This window comes from Melopsittacus undulatus, chromosome 12 (assembly GCF_012275295.1).
Source record: "Melopsittacus undulatus isolate bMelUnd1 chromosome 12, bMelUnd1.mat.Z, whole genome shotgun sequence".
Taxonomy (NCBI): domain Eukaryota; kingdom Metazoa; phylum Chordata; class Aves; order Psittaciformes; family Psittaculidae; genus Melopsittacus; species Melopsittacus undulatus.
This window is the reverse complement of record NC_047538.1, coordinates 21,024,046-21,043,084: the sequence shown is the minus strand read 5'-3', so window position 1 is coordinate 21,043,084 and position 19,039 is coordinate 21,024,046. Positions and strand designations below refer to the sequence as shown.

At 40.7% G+C, this 19,039-nt stretch overlaps 1 protein-coding gene across 2 annotated transcripts in view; it reads left to right on the top strand.

The window, feature by feature from the left end:
• SBNO1 (strawberry notch homolog 1) overlaps nt 1-16,466 on the top strand; it is a 33,503-nt gene extending 17,037 nt beyond the window's left edge. For both annotated transcript variants that reach the window (XM_034068651.1, XM_034068652.1), the window contains exons 13-32: nt 899-1,052; nt 2,187-2,369; nt 2,587-2,684; nt 3,345-3,496; nt 4,046-4,243; nt 4,532-4,702; nt 4,787-4,956; nt 5,800-5,931; nt 6,932-7,067; nt 7,473-7,585; nt 7,685-7,756; nt 8,220-8,319; nt 8,815-8,889; nt 9,144-9,290; nt 9,372-9,466; nt 9,667-9,759; nt 10,185-10,322; nt 10,795-10,871; nt 11,545-11,738; nt 12,806-16,466. In XM_034068651.1, coding sequence (XP_033924542.1) covers nt 899-1,052; nt 2,187-2,369; nt 2,587-2,684; nt 3,345-3,496; nt 4,046-4,243; nt 4,532-4,702; nt 4,787-4,956; nt 5,800-5,931; nt 6,932-7,067; nt 7,473-7,585; nt 7,685-7,756; nt 8,220-8,319; nt 8,815-8,889; nt 9,144-9,290; nt 9,372-9,466; nt 9,667-9,759; nt 10,185-10,322; nt 10,795-10,871; nt 11,545-11,738; nt 12,806-12,948 — 2,641 coding nt within the window. In that variant the 3' untranslated portion in view covers nt 12,949-16,466. The remainder of the gene's footprint in view (nt 1-898; nt 1,053-2,186; nt 2,370-2,586; nt 2,685-3,344; nt 3,497-4,045; nt 4,244-4,531; nt 4,703-4,786; nt 4,957-5,799; nt 5,932-6,931; nt 7,068-7,472; nt 7,586-7,684; nt 7,757-8,219; nt 8,320-8,814; nt 8,890-9,143; nt 9,291-9,371; nt 9,467-9,666; nt 9,760-10,184; nt 10,323-10,794; nt 10,872-11,544; nt 11,739-12,805) is intronic.
• The last annotated feature ends 2,573 nt before the right edge of the window (nt 16,467-19,039 follow it).

Sequence of the window (19,039 nt, the reverse complement as noted above, 5' to 3'; positions counted from 1 at the left end):
ATGCATTCAGCTTAGGCAGTTGAACAGGAAGAAGTCTTGCTCTTATGTTTTCTGGCATAAGAACCTAGTTCAGGAAGAATTATGCATGCTGTTGCAAGGTGCTTTGTATTTCAGAGCTTATTAAAAGAACTAAATGAGAGGTCAATAGCAAATGCAGCTGCTCCATTCTTTTGTAGGTGAGCATCTTAATATATTATGTTTTGCTACTTAAAGAGAATTTTAAGCACTTCAGAATGTTGCAGTAGAGCTTAGTATGCATCTTCTTGTGTAGCATCTACATGATGCATGACTTTTCTAGACTGTGCAAGTGTAGTCTCCACTTCATTACTGAGCATTAAATGAGCAATAATGAAATTACAGGCCCAAGCTTGTAAGTTAGCTCTGCAGTTGACTTTGTGCTCTCAAGGTATTGCTGAAGGTGCATTGCTGTTGAAGAGGATTTAGGTTACCTACTAGCTTAATTATTTTCATACCACCATAAATCTGAAGAGCTTAATACAGTTTATTATTTTAAATCTTCAGTGGAGTTTATAAAATTGCAATGCCAGATTTTGTTATATATATATTTGGAGCAACAAAACTATCCAATTACAGCTTAAGGTACTGTCTGCTAATGCGTGCTAGGCGAAAAGTAACCATTGAGTGTTTATACTTCTTGGGATACACTTAATAATCACAAGGCAGGGATATAGTTCTACACGAAGGCTAAATTTCAAGTCCCCCTGATTGGATGTGTTTAGCAAAGCAGTACTAATGATTTTGGAAACATTTCCCATTTGTAAGCATGTTGTTTTCTTCTAAAGCACTTCAGTAATTTTGGTTTGTGGTTTTGTTTTGGTTTTTTAAATCCTTGCTCTTGACAAGTCTAATATTGACTTCATTTATTCCTTTATTTTAGAGGTGTCGGTGCCATGGAAATAGTTGCTATGGATATGAAGCTGAGAGGAATGTATATAGCAAGACAGTTGAGTTTTTCAGGTGTAACTTTCAAAATTGATGAAGTTCTGCTTTCACAGGAATATGTTAAAATGTACAATAAATCTGTGAAACTGGTAAGCATACTCTTTTGCATTTGCTTTCTGTATTGAGTTCTGAGAGGCTGAAGTTACTTAGTTTAAACCTGATTGCTCCTGAAACAGCCTTTTGTAAGATGGGCATGGCATCTTCTTGTCTCAGGATAAAGATTTCTCCATTTAAGACTTGGCAAAAGCTGTTAATTCTTCTGAGTTATGAAAGCTGCATCTTCCAGTGTCTATCAAATCCACTGCCTTCTAGTAGTACTTTAGAGTTTGGTCATTGCTGCCTAAGATAAGGCTGCTTGCCTATAGTATTTTTGTGCTCCAGTCCTCCCCCTTTAGGCAACTGAGCTGAGGACAGGCTGCATGCTCTTCTTCATTGCAGTGGTATGGTGGAGTGGGTGATAGTTTTAATCACGTGGCAGATCAAATCTAAAGCATTGGAGCTTTGATTCCCTTTTAATGCTTGTTCACCTGCAGGTTATGTTTTCATGTTGTTCTTAATTGTTTTATCCATATGCTCTGCAGAATGTCATTCTCTGGAGTGCACATTCATAGAATCATAGAATAAAAATTATTCCTTGGACAAAGATTAAAACAAGCAGGGTCTTTACCTGCTTAAGAGGTGCTTAAGCATACCTTAATTCATCTTGTATGGCTACCAGAATAAAACTTTACCTTTGACAGGTATATAACAGCTTTAAAACAGCACTTTCTTATGGATGTTGTTTAGAAGAATTGCTAAGCTTGTGTCCAAGGCTTACTTTACCTAATTGGGAAACAATTGCTATAACACAGTATTGTAGAAACAAAGGCAGTGGGGTTTTTCTCTTCTTGGGATCTTGCTTTATACTTAATTATGGGCAGTGTTCTTTGCTTCCTTAACTGGAATGTATTCATGGAGAAACTGGATAATTAGAAAATACTGTGTATGTTTGCAGTGTTAGTAATGTAAATGTATCTGCTTTTCATTATGAGAGTAATTATCTTCCGAATTTATAAAGCTTAGCTATGTTTTTTGTGAGCTTTGTTTGATGCATTCTGAGTTCCCTTGTCTTTCAGTCCCATAGCACAGTAACTTTAAACTCCTGTCTTTATTTGGCTGTTAAACAATGGACCTGAGTAGCCTTGAAATATGACATTCAAAGCCATTAACGTTTTCTTCCTCAGTGGGTCAGTGCTAGAGAGAGGTTTCAGCAAGCAGCTGACCTTATTGATGCAGAGCAACGAATGAAGAAGTCCATGTGGGGTCAGTTTTGGTCAGCTCACCAGAGGTTCTTCAAGTACCTTTGCATAGCATCTAAAGTGAAGAGGGTGGTGCAGCTGGCTCGGGAAGAAATCAAGAATGGGAAGGTAAGTTGATCAAGGCCTATATTTAAATACCTTTGTTAAATGTAAAGCTATTGGATTTTTGTTGTTTATAATACAGGTATCTTCACAGTAGTAGGCATAGTAGTATGGTTTTGTATTCTATGGTATTGAAGCTACTTAGTGAGCAGAAATTCTGGTAAAAATAAACTTACAAGTCAGTGTCCTTATTAACAATGTCTTGTGTTCACTTGTCCTTCAGTGTGTTGTTATTGGCCTGCAGTCAACAGGAGAAGCAAGAACATTAGAAGCTTTGGAGGAAGGTGGTGGTGAACTGAATGACTTTGTTTCTACAGCAAAGTAAGCCTGAAGTCTTAGAACTGTACTTTACAGAACTAACCTTAATCTAGTTTAGTGGTTGTCCTTCCATGTATAAAACATGCACCAGTGCACAGAAACCTGGGGGTATCTTTAGTACCAAAGTTCTTAAACTGCCTATACATAAATCTGACAGTATTGCTCAAGTGGAACTATTGGTTAGTTCCTGGTTTTGCTGGCATCCTGTAATGGTGTTCTCAGGTGTGAACAGCTGGTCCTGTTCTACTCAAACTGGGAGGAGGGGAAGGCTTGCCAACTGTACACTGCAAAATGACTTACAATCATGTCTTCCCTCTTCTATCAGATGAGGCAGATCCAATCCTGAGACCACCTTGCTGAAGATCTTAATTTATTAAGTTAATCTGTCATTTAAACTTGAAGCAGTAAGACAATGGCAGTAGCAGTATCACTTGATACCAAAAACTTATTTAACAAGCTATAAGTAACAGTGCTGTAGAATAAGTGTCTCCTACTTTTAAGGTGACAGATACAGCAATATGGGTGGTAATCATATAGACTTCTTGTGTAATAGCATTCACAAGGAATAATTCTTCAGAGAAGCCAAGCAAGCTGTGAAATGTTACAGGTTTCTACTTTAAGTAAATGCAAATTTGACTGAAGGATCCTTTTTTTCTTACACAGAGGAGTATTCCAGTCTCTTATTGAAAAGCACTTTCCAGCTCCCGACAGGAAGAAGCTGTTTAGCTTGTTGGGAATTGACTTGACTGCTCAAAGTAATAACAATTCACCCAGAGACAGCCCTTGTAAGGAGAACAAAATAAAGAAACGGAAAGGTAATGCTTAAGTTCCTACCCTAATGCCAGAAAATGGCAGTTTTAGAGCTGCCTAAGAGTGAACTCTGGGAAAAAAATATGGGAGCACAAATACGGGTGTAATCATTCATGAGAGAGCATGTATTGCAAGTCTGCTACAAGAAACTTCCATGAATAGATTGTTTTAAACCTCTCTGAAGCATTATAACCTGTAAATTCTGGTTACTTCTTTGCTCAGAATTGGGCTGATCTGGTATGGGACTTTATATCCCCAAATGACTTGCATGTGTCAGACCACTTCCTGATGCAGTTACACAAATGATCTCTTTCTTTGAGGCATCCCTAAAGGGATGCCTAAACCACCTCCCTTCCCAAACTGATTTCATTCTTACTGAAAAGTAGATGATAATAAAAAGAGAGGTCTTAAATCTTAGATTCTTTTAAACATTTCTGTTTTCAGAAGCTGAATATTTTTCTAGTTTGTTTGCAGTGTTTGTAAAACAAGTCTCAAAAATGAGTTACAAGGTCTAAACTAACTGAACTTTTCTTCTGGGGTGATGATGGAATTAGGTGAAGAAATAAGCAGAGAAGCAAAAAAAGCTCGCAAATCAGGTGGCCTTGCAGGTAGCAGCTCTGACGAGAGTGAAAGTGAGTCTGATGCTTCAGACAATGAAGAGAGTGACAATGAGAGCTCCAGGTTTTTGAGTTCTGGAGATGATGATGACTTCAACCCATTCAGAGATGAATCCAGTGAAGATGATGAAGATGGTAAGACAGTTTTAAGTGTCTCCTCAAGCAAGTAGCTGTACTTGCAAATAGTAAGCATAAAATCTTGCCTAACCATTTCAATGAGCCAAAACAAAGTGCTTGATAAGCATGTAGTTTAACTCTAATGAGACTGGAATTGGTACTAGAATGTTGATTTGCATCTTCTGTAAGTAGATTTTACACACCAGAGTTCTGACTTCTGTAATGAGAATGGGCTTTTTCAAAGGAAAGGATGGGTTTTTTCCTGTTAAGGCTCAACTTCTTAAAAATAACTTTATTTAACTTTAGATCCCTGGTTAATTAGAAAAGAGCATAAAAAGAATAAAGACAAGAAAAAGAAGAAAAGCATAGACCCAGATTCTATTCAAAGTGCCTTACTCGCTTCTGGTCTCGGATCAAAACGACCTAGCTGTTTTACTTCCACTGTTGGTACCACCACCTCTAGTACCAACACCTCGGGTAAGAAGTCTCTCTGACATTGATTCTCTTAGCAGTTAGGCAGTGACATTTCTAACTGTAACAGAGTCTCTCTTAAAATTCCAGCCAACAGCAACACAAACAGCAGCTTTGTAACAAGTCAGGATGCTGTCGAAAGGGCTCAGCAAATGAAAAAGGAACTGCTTGATAAACTGGAAAAGCTGGCTGAAGATCTTCCACCAAATACACTGGATGAGCTTATAGATGAACTGGGTGGTCCTGAAAACGTTGCAGAGGTAGGCTGGTGTTCACATGTAGAAAAACCTGATGCTTTGCTTTCTACAGGCAGGCATATGTTACCTGGCTGCAGTAAATCCTCCTTCAAGGTTTCATGTGTCCTACATATCTGTTAAAGAGAACTTGTTTATCAGTTTTAGTAATCTCACAGGACTAAGTATAGGTTGCTTTGAATGCCTCTGAATTAAAGAGAAACTTAAAGATTGTATTAGAATACAGAGAAGAGCTCTGAATAGGTTAACAGGTTATTTCTGAGAGTGACAATTCCTACTTGGGTAAATCATACTAGCTTCTTTGCTTTAGAATAGTGTAGTCAATTTGACACTGATCTATATAACACAGAAGGCAGCTTTAGTTCATCTTCTTAGGTAATGAAGATTAAGAACCTGTATAATAAACCTGTGTTTGTGAAAAGCCTTCTGAATCACTATCTTTCTCAGTAACTTTAGAAACATGTCTTTAGTAAGCTACCTGTCTATCATGTAGAAATATCATTGTGATTTAAAAGACCCTGTTAAAATCAATGACAGTCACAGCTGTCAGTTTAGTTCCTTAGTGCTCTTGGTGGATCCCTTATAGACAGCAGTGTATACTGCTATATAATTTCTACACAGATACACTGTAAGCTTTTGATTCCCTGAGTTACCTTTAAATAAATGTTCCATAAAGCAGGTAATGCCATCAACCAAACATAATCAAGGTTCTTCAATGCAGTTTTGCACTTGGAGTAAATTAATCTATTTTAAGGCTGGTATATGAATCAATAGCATCATTTTGGAAGTTTTTGTCATGGTAATTTTGGTGTTGCCATAAGAAGCTTGTGTTCCCTTCTATTTGTAAAGATGACGGGCCGCAAAGGGAGAGTCGTGAGCAATGATGATGGCAGCATATCTTATGAGTCGAGATCTGAACTTGATGTGCCTGTTGAGATCCTGAACATCACGGAGAAGCAGAGGTTCATGGATGGAGATAAGGTAATCCTTACAATAGCACTTGAAAAACCTTGCTGTAGTTTGGGTGGCCACAAAAACCTGTGCTTGAGGTGTGTACACATGTAACAAGCTGAAAGCTTTAAGCTGGTCTTGTTAAACAGCCTGTGTTTAGGAAGCAGATAAACCCTCCACATTTTGGTGATTCCTTTACCTGGAGTACTGTGTACCTCTGCTTCCAGGAGGAAACAATGAAATTGAGAAGTGGGGAAAACCACTGATTGACTTGATATGAGAAGGCTGGGGGCAGACATGGGGATTGCTTGATTTAACAAGGACTGAGAAGTAATTCTGGGGAGAGAGACAGCTTTTGTCCTTTGCATTGTGCTCTGAAAGAAAATACTGACTGGAATAATGGTAGAACTGAAGGAGGAGGGGAAAAAAACACAAGCCTTTCTTGTGGTTCATTGGGATATGTTACCACAAGAGGGCAAATCAAGTAAATGTAGCTGTTGCATGGTATGGGCTGTGTTTACACTTCAGAGTGAGGACTGGTGTTCCTGTGACTTGTGCACAATCCAAATCTTTACATCCTTTCAAGGTGAATATATTCAGGTATTAGAATGGCCATATCCTCTTTCTTTATAGTGTCAGCAGCAACATTTTGTGGGGTGTATTGGTGTATTGCTTGCTTTCAGCACAAAGCTCCCTGTGTCCCTCCCCTTTTCTTTCTGAAGTGCAAGCCAACATCAGAGGGATGTGCCCTTTGCAATGGCAGGACTGCAGCATGGGCCTTTTTTCGTTTGCACAGAAAGCTGTTGCTGAAAAGTAAAGTGAAAACCACTCCTTTCACTCCAATTTGTTAGCATTTTGAACTCTGATAAAGGGAACCAGACTTGTCTCCTCCCCCTTCTTGCAATAGGAAGTTCAGATAACTTCCAGACCTGTCTTAGTAGTGATTGTACAATTACATATTTTAGACATTGAAAACTGAAGCTTGATTTTTGCATTTATTGCTACCTAACAACTCCTTTCTTGGCAACAGAACATTGCCATCATCTCGGAGGCTGCCAGCTCTGGTATATCCTTGCAAGCAGACCGCAGAGCTAAGAATCAGAGGCGGAGGGTTCACATGACTCTGGAATTGCCGTGGAGTGCGGATAGAGCAATACAGCAGTTTGGTAAAGAACCTTTTTTGTCTCCTTTCCCTGGCAAACTCAGTAGTTGAATTTACTACTAAATCATAGAAATTAAGATTGGCTTAAGGGCCTTTCCAGTCTCCTTTACCCATGAGCAGAATCAGCTTTACAGTCGTAGCTGATAGTCTTGAAAGCTTTGAAAGAAACTTAGCAAACAGACTTGCACTGCAGCTCAGGGGTTTGTTAGGTATCAGGTGTCTTTATGAAAGCTGACACTACTGTAGAGCATTTCTGTACAACCTGCTGTTGGCTGTATTACAGCACAAACTGATTTTCAGTGGGATTAAGTTCCAGCTTTTTTCTTTGCTCCTCACAATTCATAGTTTATTGGAAATATTCAGTGAAGTGGGAATTCTCTAATGTGTGTGCTCCTACTTAATTATCCAGGAAGAACCCACCGATCCAACCAAGTGACTGCTCCAGAGTACGTGTTCCTCATTTCTGAGCTGGCAGGAGAGCAGAGATTTGCATCTATCGTTGCAAAAAGACTGGAGAGTTTGGTAAGTTTGTTTCAAGAAACCTGATCCTTCATTAGAGAAAATAGAACTTGGGTTTCCTTTTCTTAACACTGGATTTAATAACAAAATGTGTCTTTACAGGGAGCCCTCACCCATGGGGACAGACGGGCTACAGAAACTCGAGACCTCAGCAGATTCAATTTTGACAACAAGGTGATGGTTCTTCTTCAGTCTGAAGTCATGCTGTGTTATTCCACACATACAAATGACCTGTTGAGGAGGGTCTCCTTTCATCTCCTGTGAAGTGTTTAACTGTAGTACTTTCTTGATAGGAGGCCTCTTTCTGGCATAGCAGTAAGCATTCTTAGCTCTGTTTGCAGAGGAATGGAACACAAATGTGTGTACATTTCTGTATTAACAATCCAAGTCTTAAGTAAGTGGTCTGTGTCCTTTCAGTCACAACTCAAAGATTAATGTAGCAATTCTAATTACAAATGAAGATTGGGCTGTTTATAGAGTGGAGTTTAAAACTGGGGAGCTATAATAACCAGCTCCTTTGCTACTGCAGTGAAAGCAGCATTGTGAATTACGAATACTTGTTAAACCATGTGTGCTTGGGGCTGAGGCTGAAACACTGGGTCAGATTGTTAGAGCAACTCTCTTTTTCTTAATGCAGTATGGCAGAAATGCTTTAGAGATTGTTATGAAATCCATTGTGAACTTGGACTCGCCAATGGTCTCACCTCCTCCCGATTTTCCTGGAGACTTCTTCAAAGGTAACTATAATTAACTGGGTGTAATTGCTCCCTTTTGATCTCCAGTATGCTGAAATGCAAATCATTGTGGAGATCAGCTGGCCCAGGTAGGCTCTCACTGGATGTTATTGCTGCACACGTTGTTTAAACATTGAAGTCATGTATGAAACAAGATATATGAGCCCTCAGTGTAGGGCACGTTCTGTATCTGTTTGGAGTATTAAAGTCAGTTTAACTTCACTTTCTTCACTTTCCCATTACCTGTCTCAGTATCTTGTTCTGTGGCCTCATATACAGACCATATAATGCTCTTCCCTGCCTGTGCTTCCTGGAAGGGCAGGAGTAAAGCTCTGTCTTGATTATTGGTGTATTGGGTAGAAATAGCATGTAATGGTTTGAGGGGTGTCAGAAGTTTTGGAATTAGATGCTGAAACAAGATTGCTAACCAAGCTGTCCCTTCCCTTCTGTACTCTTAAATGGCAAAGCAGCTGTGATTTAACATCTTTCTTTCCCTAGATGTCCGTCAGGGATTGATTGGTGTAGGCTTGATAAATGTAGAAGACAGATCTGGAATACTGACGCTTGATAAAGGTATTTATGTGTTTAATGGATCTTTGGAATGCTGCTGGGAATAGTGTGTATCACAACAGTGGGTTCCCAGCAATAGAACTGAAGTTGTAACTATCTAAAAAGTGACTTTTGGGGAAAACTTCAGAACATTTTCCTCTTTCTGAACAAATGGTTTTAATTCATCTTTTGAAGACTTTGAATACTGATGGAGAGCTTGTTGGCAGCAAACTTGATCTCTGGTGACCTAATATGTGTGTTTCTTACTCTTCTTTAAGATTATAACAATATAGGGAAGTTTCTGAACAGAATTCTTGGCATGGAAGTCCATCAGCAGAATGCTTTATTCCAGTACTTTTCTGACACGTTAAGTGCAGTTATCCAAAATGCTAAAAAGAATGGAAGATACGATATGGGCATCCTGGGTGAGTACATCAGTTTATCAGCACTCTTCTGTACTTGAGTAAGAGCAGAGAAATGGAATAACTCTGTCCTTTCCTTTGAAGATTTGGGCTCTGGGGATGAGAAGGTGAGAAAGGCAGATGTGAAGAAGTTTTTAACTCCCGGATATTCTACCTCTGGACATGTGGAACTGTACACAGTAAGTTAAATCCCTGTCATCTTTGTAGGAACCAATAACATTTGCTTGCCAATAGGGTTTTCTTAAAAACATGGCAATTGGCTAAGAGGGGAGGTTCCTGGCCTTTTACTGGGCAGTAGTTGGTTCTTTAGTTCCTGTGTCTGTGACTGCTTCAAAGTCTGTTCCTATTCAAATCCCCCTGCGTGGCTTTCTTCTTATAGATCAGTGTGGAAAGAGGAATGTCTTGGGATGAAGCGACTAAGATCTGGGCAGAACAGACAGGTCCAGATGATGGATTTTACTTATCACTACAGGTAAGCTTCTTCTGTCTCTTGGGTTATGTTTAGGGAAGGTTTCTGTGGGCTGACCCAATACACTGTCTTCTCTTCAAATTCATTATTGCTCAGCTCTGCAGAATGCCTTCAGTGTTACATTAGAATTCATGCTAAGTTTGTTTCCAGCACTCATTATAAAGCTTTCCTTTTTAGCTCTCAAGGTGTTTTCTGATGGAAATGTGAGCCCAAATTAATAGCTCTTACTTAAACCTGCATGAAGAGACCAGATGCTTTCACTGCAAGGCTAATATAGATTTAGTTGTATTGTCTTCTGAAGTCCTTACTATTACTGGTTGTCTTACTGAGCATGCACACACGTGCTATTACTCTGAAGAGCACAATACAGAATCACTTAAGGCAGATACTGTCAGCATATTAAAGTTGTTGGGTTTTTTCCTTTCCAGATAAGAAATAACAAGAAAACTGCTATCCTAGTAAAAGAAGTGAATCCTAAAAAGAAGCTTTTTTTAGTATACAGACCAAATACTGGTAAACAACTGAAACTAGAAACATGTGCAGACCTGAAAAAGAAATATAAGAAGGTAACCATTAAAGTTATATTGGTTTTAAACTTAAAGGTTGAAAAGAAATACAAGGACTTTATTTTTCTGGCTTGTTTGTATCCCAGTCAAAAACTGGGCTTATTTTTCCAGAGTGGAGCTTGTAAATGGGTCTTTTTAAAGCAGATTTATGTGGTTTCTGCATTCCTATGTCCAAAGCATTCTGAATATAAACAATGTGTGGTGTAGTAATGGAAAATGAAGGGGGGTTAGGGTCTAGCAAGGAGAAAAGTCTTACTTCTATGTAAGGTGTAGAAACACGCTCTTGAATAAGCAGCTATGTACAGTGAGTGCAATGAATCTGAATCTTCAGTTGATGGTTTAAATACTCTAATGCATTATTAGAGGTGACAAAGATACCTTAACATTTATGCAATTTTACACGTGTGTCTTTTCATCTAAGTCTTGATGTGTTTTACTTCATTGTGGTTCCCACTTTGACTGACTTTTCCAGGTACCTTCTGAAGATGCTCTGCCACACTGGTTGGAGCAGTACAACTCTTCTGCAGACACCTGCACTCATGCTTATTGGTTAGTATTTGTATGCACACAGGTACTTAAACTGTTCACCTAAACTGCCTCTGTCCTTCTATTACTCATGTGAAATCTTATGTTTCTTGTCCTATGACCAGTCAAGTGACTCCACATTTGAGTGGAACATGAGGCTTTGCACTTGCCCTTAGGGTCCTAATATATAGCTTAGATGAATGTGATATATACATTAGCATTCCAGTAGAAGTATGATGAAATTAGCTTGTGCTTTAAGTGTTATTGTGGTAGGATAGTTCAGATGTTATCTGGGGGAGGAAATATTTATACTTCCCATGGAGATGAGCTATGTGTCAGAAACAGCTGCTCTTGTGCTACCTCTCGTGTGTCTGAACTCAGCAGCTGATGTCTTAATTCCTGAGGAACAGCATAATGGGTGTAGAAGTTTCAGGTTAATATTGGAGTTTCTGAAACGTAGTGATCAAACCTTCGTTTCATAGCACTTGTCTGTACACTTTGAAGATGTGGTCTCAAATTCTCAGAGCTTTATCATTAGAAGCATGCTGTGGATAAAGTACCCTTCCCTCATTGTGAACTTGCAGCCTTTGCTCACCTCTGAATACATGTTAAATAACTTAAAGTCTCATTTTGAAGTGAATTGGATGCTTTCTGGTTGCAGAATTCTTTTGAAAGCTTATTTTCCTCTCTACTGTAGGAGAGGCAATTGTAAGAAGGCAGGCCTGGGATTAGTTTGTGAAGTGGGACTCCGCTGCCGGACTTACTACGTCCTGTGTGGGTCAGTATTGAGCGTCTGGACAAAGGTAGAAGGCGTTCTAGCCTCTGTGAGTGGTACCAATGTGAAAATGCAAATCGTTCGTCTAAGAACAGAAGATGGGCAGAGGATTGTAGGTAAGTGGCTCGGCTCGTCTGCTCTTTATTTCCATCTTGGAGTAGAAAGTAATTGTAACTTACAAGGTGCTCTATGCTGAGAGTCAAGTAGGAGACCCTTATAAAGATGCTTATGAGAAAAAAGGTACCTCAAGTGTATATGCTGGGGAGGGGCAGAAGCACAGCTGTTGATATGTATATTTGTAGTATAAACACTGTTTTCAGTCAGGTTAAAGAAGGAGGAAGTTGTTTGGGTGCTTTTCCTCCCCTTTGGAACACTTATTCTCCCAGTTGTTCTAATTTACAAGGAACAAAAATGTCATGTTTAGCCTGTTCCAGCCAATCTGCCTTTGAAACCATGAGGGCTCCACTTTTTGCCCCCTACTCCTGGCAAAGAACAGTAAGCCCTTAAAGTGCTGGGGGTTTTTTCTTGTGTTTTGAGCTACTGAAAGTCACATTTAATCACTAGTTTAGGGTGACTTCACGATGATTCTGTCTTGGTCTCATTGCTGAACCTCTTAGTGAAGCCCTCCCAGCAGGTACATTGGAGGCTGAAATGTCCCTATTTGTTTAAATGTGGACTTAAATGGATGTGCAGCATCATAGCAGCTCCTACTCCAACAGTTTTCTAAGTCCAGACAGAGCCTTGGGTGCCATGGTTTAGTGTGAGGTGTCCCTGCCCATGGCAGGGGGTTGGAACTGGATGATCTTAAGGTCCTTTCCAACCCAAACTATTCTATGATTCTGTGTTGAAACCAGGTACTTCCTATTTAAACTTTCATGGGGGTGTAACTCCTGAGAGATAGGAAAGCAAAAAGAGCTGACTTGTCACTTTATGTGGCTGTAAGTGATGCAAGAGGAAGCTCTGTCTTCAGGGGCACAATGGCAACTTTTCTGTCCTTTGTGACCTGAAGGATTGAGTGACTTATGAAGATAATTACTGAGAAGCAGAAGTTGTAGGTGTGCTTGATCAGGTGTTGGAAACTCACTGGTGACTGCTGCACAAAGTGGTGGAATCCTCAGGCTGAGGTTCTAATGAACAAACTGTTTGCCTGCTCACAAAACACTTGATCTGTTGCTGTTTCCAGGTTTGATCATTCCTGCAAATTGTGTCTCACCCCTTGTAAACCTCCTGTCGACGTCAGACCAGTCGCAGCAGCTTGCAGTACAACAGCAGCAGATCTGGCAGCAGCATCACCCACAGAGCATCACCAATTTCAACAACGCCTAAGAGGACAAACTACAGGTGTTGACTTTGGTGTTTTGAGGAAAAGGCTGTAAAAGCATATCACTTGCATAAAAATCAGGGACAGATTCCAAAGAAATATAACTTTTTCAGTTCAGTTGTGTGCTCTCAAATACTTTGGGAATAAAGAGATCTTAAAAGGTTGGTAGAACTGAAAGCCAGCAGTTGTTCATGGTGGTGCATCTGTCTTTCCTTATGCTCTCTGTAGTGCTTCCTGTTTGCTTTTACTTTTGGCCTTTTAAGCTACGAAACCACAATTTGTTTGAAAATGCTTGAAAATCCCCAAGCAGGCTTTATTTTTGTCATACAGTGCTCAGGGTTTAACGCAGTGCATCAATGCCATTGCTGTGGGAGATATCCTTGAATGCATGTATTGAGTATATATATAGAAAATATATATTGGGTTTTTCCTCTTCAACTTATAAGTTTCTAAAAGCATGAAACCTAGAGGTTGCACATCATGCATTCAGGTTCCTTCCCAGTTTCTGTTTGACAGTGCATGTCTTTGGAAACGGGCATGGACAGGACGAACACACAAGACAGGAATTTGGAGAGAAACACAATCTTAGTTGTACAGCATTGGTTATTGCATTTTTATAGTGTTTCTACCCAGGTGTGGCATTTTTTCTGGTTCTCTCCTGGGGGTTATATATTTGAGTCTACAACATGTTCTTTTTTGTGATAAAACATCTTAAATTAAACTTAGTTCCTTTTTAATGTATTAATGGTATTCCTACTGTGTACTGCAAAGGCGGCTGGATGCCTCTTTTCCTTCAATTGAAGCATTTCCTGACTCCGAGGTGGTTACAGAAACTGAAGTGCAAATTCACTTCCATCTCGCACACAATCTTCTCTTTTTTACTTCATTAACGTAATTTAATTTGTCACTTGTAAGATGAAACCTACTTGAGCTGTAAATTAGAGAATGGGAAACACTTGAGGGTTCCGCTGTATGTGCTGTTTCTGTTACCCAGTAACTTGAATACTGTTTAATATGTTGTAAGACATTGTAGAGTTTATCTGGAGCTGTTTAAAAGAAATTGTAATGTACAAATGTGAATAGTCACTTATCTATAATATGGGTAAGTTTTGTTTTGCCTATAATAGTAGATGTTTATAAGAAAGTGAAGGACAATGTTTGTCATTTCTTGCTTGCACAGGTTGCACTATTGAAAAATTGAGATTGTATAAACCTGTCCAAAAAAAACCCCTACAAGATAATGATCTTGTAGATGTCAAATAAAAGTTATTGTACTAACAAGAAGTGGAGTCTTGTTTAGGCAATTGCTGTATTCCAAAAAACTAACAAGTCTGTACAATTGGAATTTGACAGGACTTGGCATGTTCCAGTCTGCTTGAACCAGGCTTGTCTCGCAGCCCTAATGTCTCAGCTGAACTCGTTAATGAGGCAAGAACTCTGCTTAAAGCTGGATGCATGCTTTAAGTGAGGCTCAGCTGACAGAGCAGCACACCTACCATAGAGGTAGGGTATGTCACTTGTGTAAGGGTGAGCCAGATTCAAGGGTTGTGAAGAGGGAATAAAGGGAGCCAGAAGTTCCACAGCTTCAGGCTGAAGTGAGTCCTTTATGTGAATTACTGCACGTGAGGTTCTGTTAATGCTGCCTGGGCTGGTACCAAAGGGTGCTGTTGCAGAGGGTCTGCCTGCTTTCCTCAGCTTCCAGCCTGGAGTGCTGGAGGGGATGAATCCCAGCACATGCTGCTCACTAAATACAGATCTAGAATAAATCAGCATGTTCCCCATTGCTGTAGCACCTGCTCCACCTCTGTGCAGTGCTTGCACTGCAGGCAGTAGGTGTTTGGGAGGGTTTTAATCTTAGAGTAGTGAGGAGAAGCTTGCGTGGTGTTGTAAGGCCAGTAGGAGCTGACTGTGCCACAGAGAGGGTGTGGGGGAGGATGCTCATGGGTTTCTGTACCCACCACTGGGTGTATTTGGCATCCAGTCCAGGAAGAGTGATGGGATGTTGACAGATTGCTATTGCAGCAGAGAGTGAACCCAGAGTGCTAGTAACAGTGAGCTCTGTGTGTGCTTTGTTATCTCCCTTTAATTATTACTATTTGATATAGATGGTAACGTAACATTTAGGTCTTAAGCCTCAGTGAGATGGTTTTAGAAGTGGTAGGTTCCCAAACAGTGTTGTATTGGTTTTAAATAAGTCATTTAAATACACTTCAGTTCCTCAGTGCTCTTCCAGCCTGTTGTACTAACTGGTTGTTGGGATGAGCAGGCTGTGAGTGGGATATCCTGTATGGATAACCAAGCCACACTGCTCTGGGTGCTGATAGCAAGGAAAAACCCAACAGCACTTAAGAGGACCCATAAGAACTATTCCCATTCCAGAGCACTGTTCCCTTACTTGCTCTCCTTTGCCTGCTCTCTGCTACTCGCCACCATCCATGCCTTGGCTTTGTCCTTCAGTTACTAACACAGCTGCACCCACAGCTCTGGAGTGTTCTAACAACTTAAAGGTTAACATCAAACAGAAAAGAGCCTTCAAGCTACAGAAACATTCTTCCTCTTGAAAATTCCTGCTCGGAGGTTGGGGTGTGGTTTCTGGGTAGTCGTTTGTTCCTGGTGTGAGCTCTGATAAGGCTTGGGGGAGAAAAGGGATATAAATAGCACTGGGGATGGGATAAGGAACAGCTCTGCAGTATCCTGCAGCATTGCTCAGAAGACAAACATCCTCAGAGGGAGGAAAGAGGAGAGACCGACTGTCACATCATGCAAATTATGGTCTCTCTCCTTCCTTCTTGTGAGGCATTGATCTGCTTTGTACAAATCACCACCTGAAATGGGTTTCAAACTTACAGAGGGTAGATGTGTCTTAAGAGAGGCAAAACAAAATGTAAACCAGTAGTATCTCTGTACTGCGTTGAGTTTTGGAACCGTGCTGTAGGAGGGGAAGGTGCAGATTAAAGTTAACTTGGGAACTGAAGGGATACAATTTGGGTTTCTCTTTGAAGCTGTCCCTTGACAGCAGCTAAACTTTGACTTGTTAAATCATTTCATACCTGATCTGTGTCTGGCACCGTAACTGCAATTACAGCCCATTAAACCACTCTCTGTGCAGCAAGTTTGCAGTTTGTTTTCCCCATCTCTGTGCAGTCCATTGGGAACACACCTCTTGTAAGGACTCGGAGTTGTCAGCGTGCGGTATTTCCTTTGTAAATGAAGAAAAGCTCTGCAACCTGTAAACATTTGTCAAGTGAATTACCAAGGGGGGGGGGGGGTGGTTGTATCTTTCTGTTGCATTTGGAACAAGCTTCATTCAGATCCTGTCGCAGTCTGTACATATACCGGGACAGTATGTATGTATATAGAGATGTTAAAGGCTACTGAATTATTGAATGTAAATAACTCTTGGTTTCCTTTTGTGTTTGTTTTTCCTTCATGACCTTCCCAAGATGTATTCCTATTTTCTCAACCTGCCAAACAGGCGCTTTGTGTGTACTTGGAAATATATAGAGAGCATATATAAACCTTCTGAGGGCTGTGTGCGTGCATTGTGGATGTTACGCGTTGTCATCGTTTATTCCCCAACTCTCAGTTGTCTGTCTCTTGTCACCCTTTTGATGCAATGTGGGTTTAGGATGTATTTTTAGTGTATAATGCATTTTCTTGAGAGAAATGGATTCCTGATGTCCTTCAGTGACCGGAGCATCCGCTTCCTGTGCCTCTATTAGAAACATGTCGTTTTTCTTTAGTCTTTTCAGATACCGAGCTTTAATCCTAAATCCATTTCTTCCACTTAGTATCTCCAGTGGTGTGTTCAGTGAGCCTCTGCTATCCAAGCTCTAGGATTAAATGCATCAATAACAGGACCTGCCCACTGTCCTAACATTTAAAAGTATGATTCCTACATCCATATTAAACATTAACTTCCACTGGAAAGCCCCCTGGAAAGGTGGTGATTTGAGAGTAGGAAGGATGTGTCTGTTGTTGAGTATTCCCTGGGGGAATAAGGTCCAAATGTGCAGAACGGCTGCAATAAACTTCCTTACTCTTGAAGAAATGGAGTGTATTGTGAATTGCCAGATATAAATATATGTATTTGTATCAGAGTTAGAGACTAATGAGGAATCCCTTGCACTGCCTTAGTCCCTAAGTTTCCTGCCCTTGTCACAGTTTTTGCCCTTCCCCTCTCTCTGGGAAGGTCTGTGTCCATACAGTTATTCCCTGAATTAAGTGGTTGGTGAAGTCCATTGATGGGAGAGTCACAGCAAGAAGAGTCCAGCTGCAACTGGCAGCCAGTTCTTCTGCCCGATTCTGTGGTCAGTGCAAACTTGAGCAATGAATGTGGAGAGCAACATAAGTGTTCTGTCAGTGCCGTGTGGGGTTCCCTGTCACGGGCTCTCATGGATGGGCAGGGTTGGCAGAAGGAGTAAAGTACCACAACCATGCCTGAGTGTGGAATGAGGTTTGGGAGATCTCAGGGGTGGACACCCCACTGTGGGCAGTGTTGGCCTCATCCGCTGCTGCTCAGGCTGTGTAGTGAGCTTGGAAAGCAACAACTCTTTAACATGGAGGGAGGGAAGGACTGGAAATGCTGGAGTTTCTCAGCCACAGCTCTTTACAGCTGAGGGCAGATTGTCCCTAAAAGCTTATGCTAAGGAGTGCTAAATAAAAAGCAAGAACTTACTTGATGTGCTTTGCTGTTTCTTAATGGGTCCAAATGAGTGACTGAAGCTTGAGGCAGGTGTAAGATTCAAGAACAGGAACTGGACAGGTTTAAGCTGAAGCCAAATCTCATGTACAGAGTCTTTCACTTAAAGATTTTGATTTAAGCAATGTCCTTGTTTATAACAGCCCAGTGGTGCTTAAACACCTGCATCAACCTCTGTTCAATTTTAATTTGCAACATCTAAGTTTGGTTTATGTTTCTGAACTTAGTTGCATGTAGGGAATAACTTTAATACCAGGGACAGGTCACCTATGGAAGAGTGGTTCTATACTTCATTTGCACTGAGAAGGGTAAGGAGACATTTCTCCTGGCATTCCTGATTCCATACATATATATTTATGTATGTGCTTCCTGGTTTGGAGAGGATGATCAGGAATGTGCCAGATTCACTGCAGGAACATAACCTTATTTGCCAGGTCATTTGTTCCCTTTTTCAGTCACTAACATAGAGTCCCACTGCTGTGGGACTTTGAGGCGGGTGTTCACTGCCTCAGCATCTCCCAGTGATGCTATGGAGGGGCTGTGCTGCATCCTCGCAACACCTATTGCTGTGAGGCTTCCTCTGCACAAAGGATACGCCCTATTGTAAAGTAGGATTTGGCTTTTAGGACTTCTTTAGCCCCCACCTTTAACAGTCCAGTGGGTCAGAATTCCAAAGCTGTGTAACATTTAAGATGAATTGTGTGTGTTCTTTTTATTGCCAGCCCGAATCATAACCCTTTGCTAACCTTAAAGCCTTTGTTCTCCAGTGTGGGACTGCACTGGGTGTCCCTGGGCGCAGACAGTACCGGTGTGTGCCAACTGTGCTCCCATCAAGTGGCAGAACTTTGAGTGCCCAGCACTAAAATATTACAGTGATATTTAGAAGGATTTATACTCTCACCAATGACAAACTGGGACACGACCAGTTCTGCACTGGGGGCTTTTTTGGGGTAAAAGAAATGTAAAATAAATCGACTACCTTGGGTATTTTACCCTTTTAATTTCTGCTGTAGCATTTACCCCACTGTTTATACTGGAATGCCTTCCAGCAAGACTTCTGCATACATTAAACATCCTTATTGTTGCTCCATTTGAGGGTCCTTCACCCTGGTAGAAGTCATGTTGTAGTAATCCAAGCATCTTTCAATCCTCTTTAATACCTGACAGTTACCTGGTTACTGTGACTGGTTGATGAAGCTGGCTTTGCTGGTAAAGAGTAGATCCACGATGGTCTCCAAATGCCAATTGAGATGAGCCTGGAAAAGGGAGGAGAGTTTATATTAAAAACTGCATCAAGATTGGAAAGCATCAACTGCTTCACAGTTCATGCAGAGCATGCAAATCTCTTCCCTTTATCCACAGAGTTAGTTTGGGATAAACAGACTAATCTCATC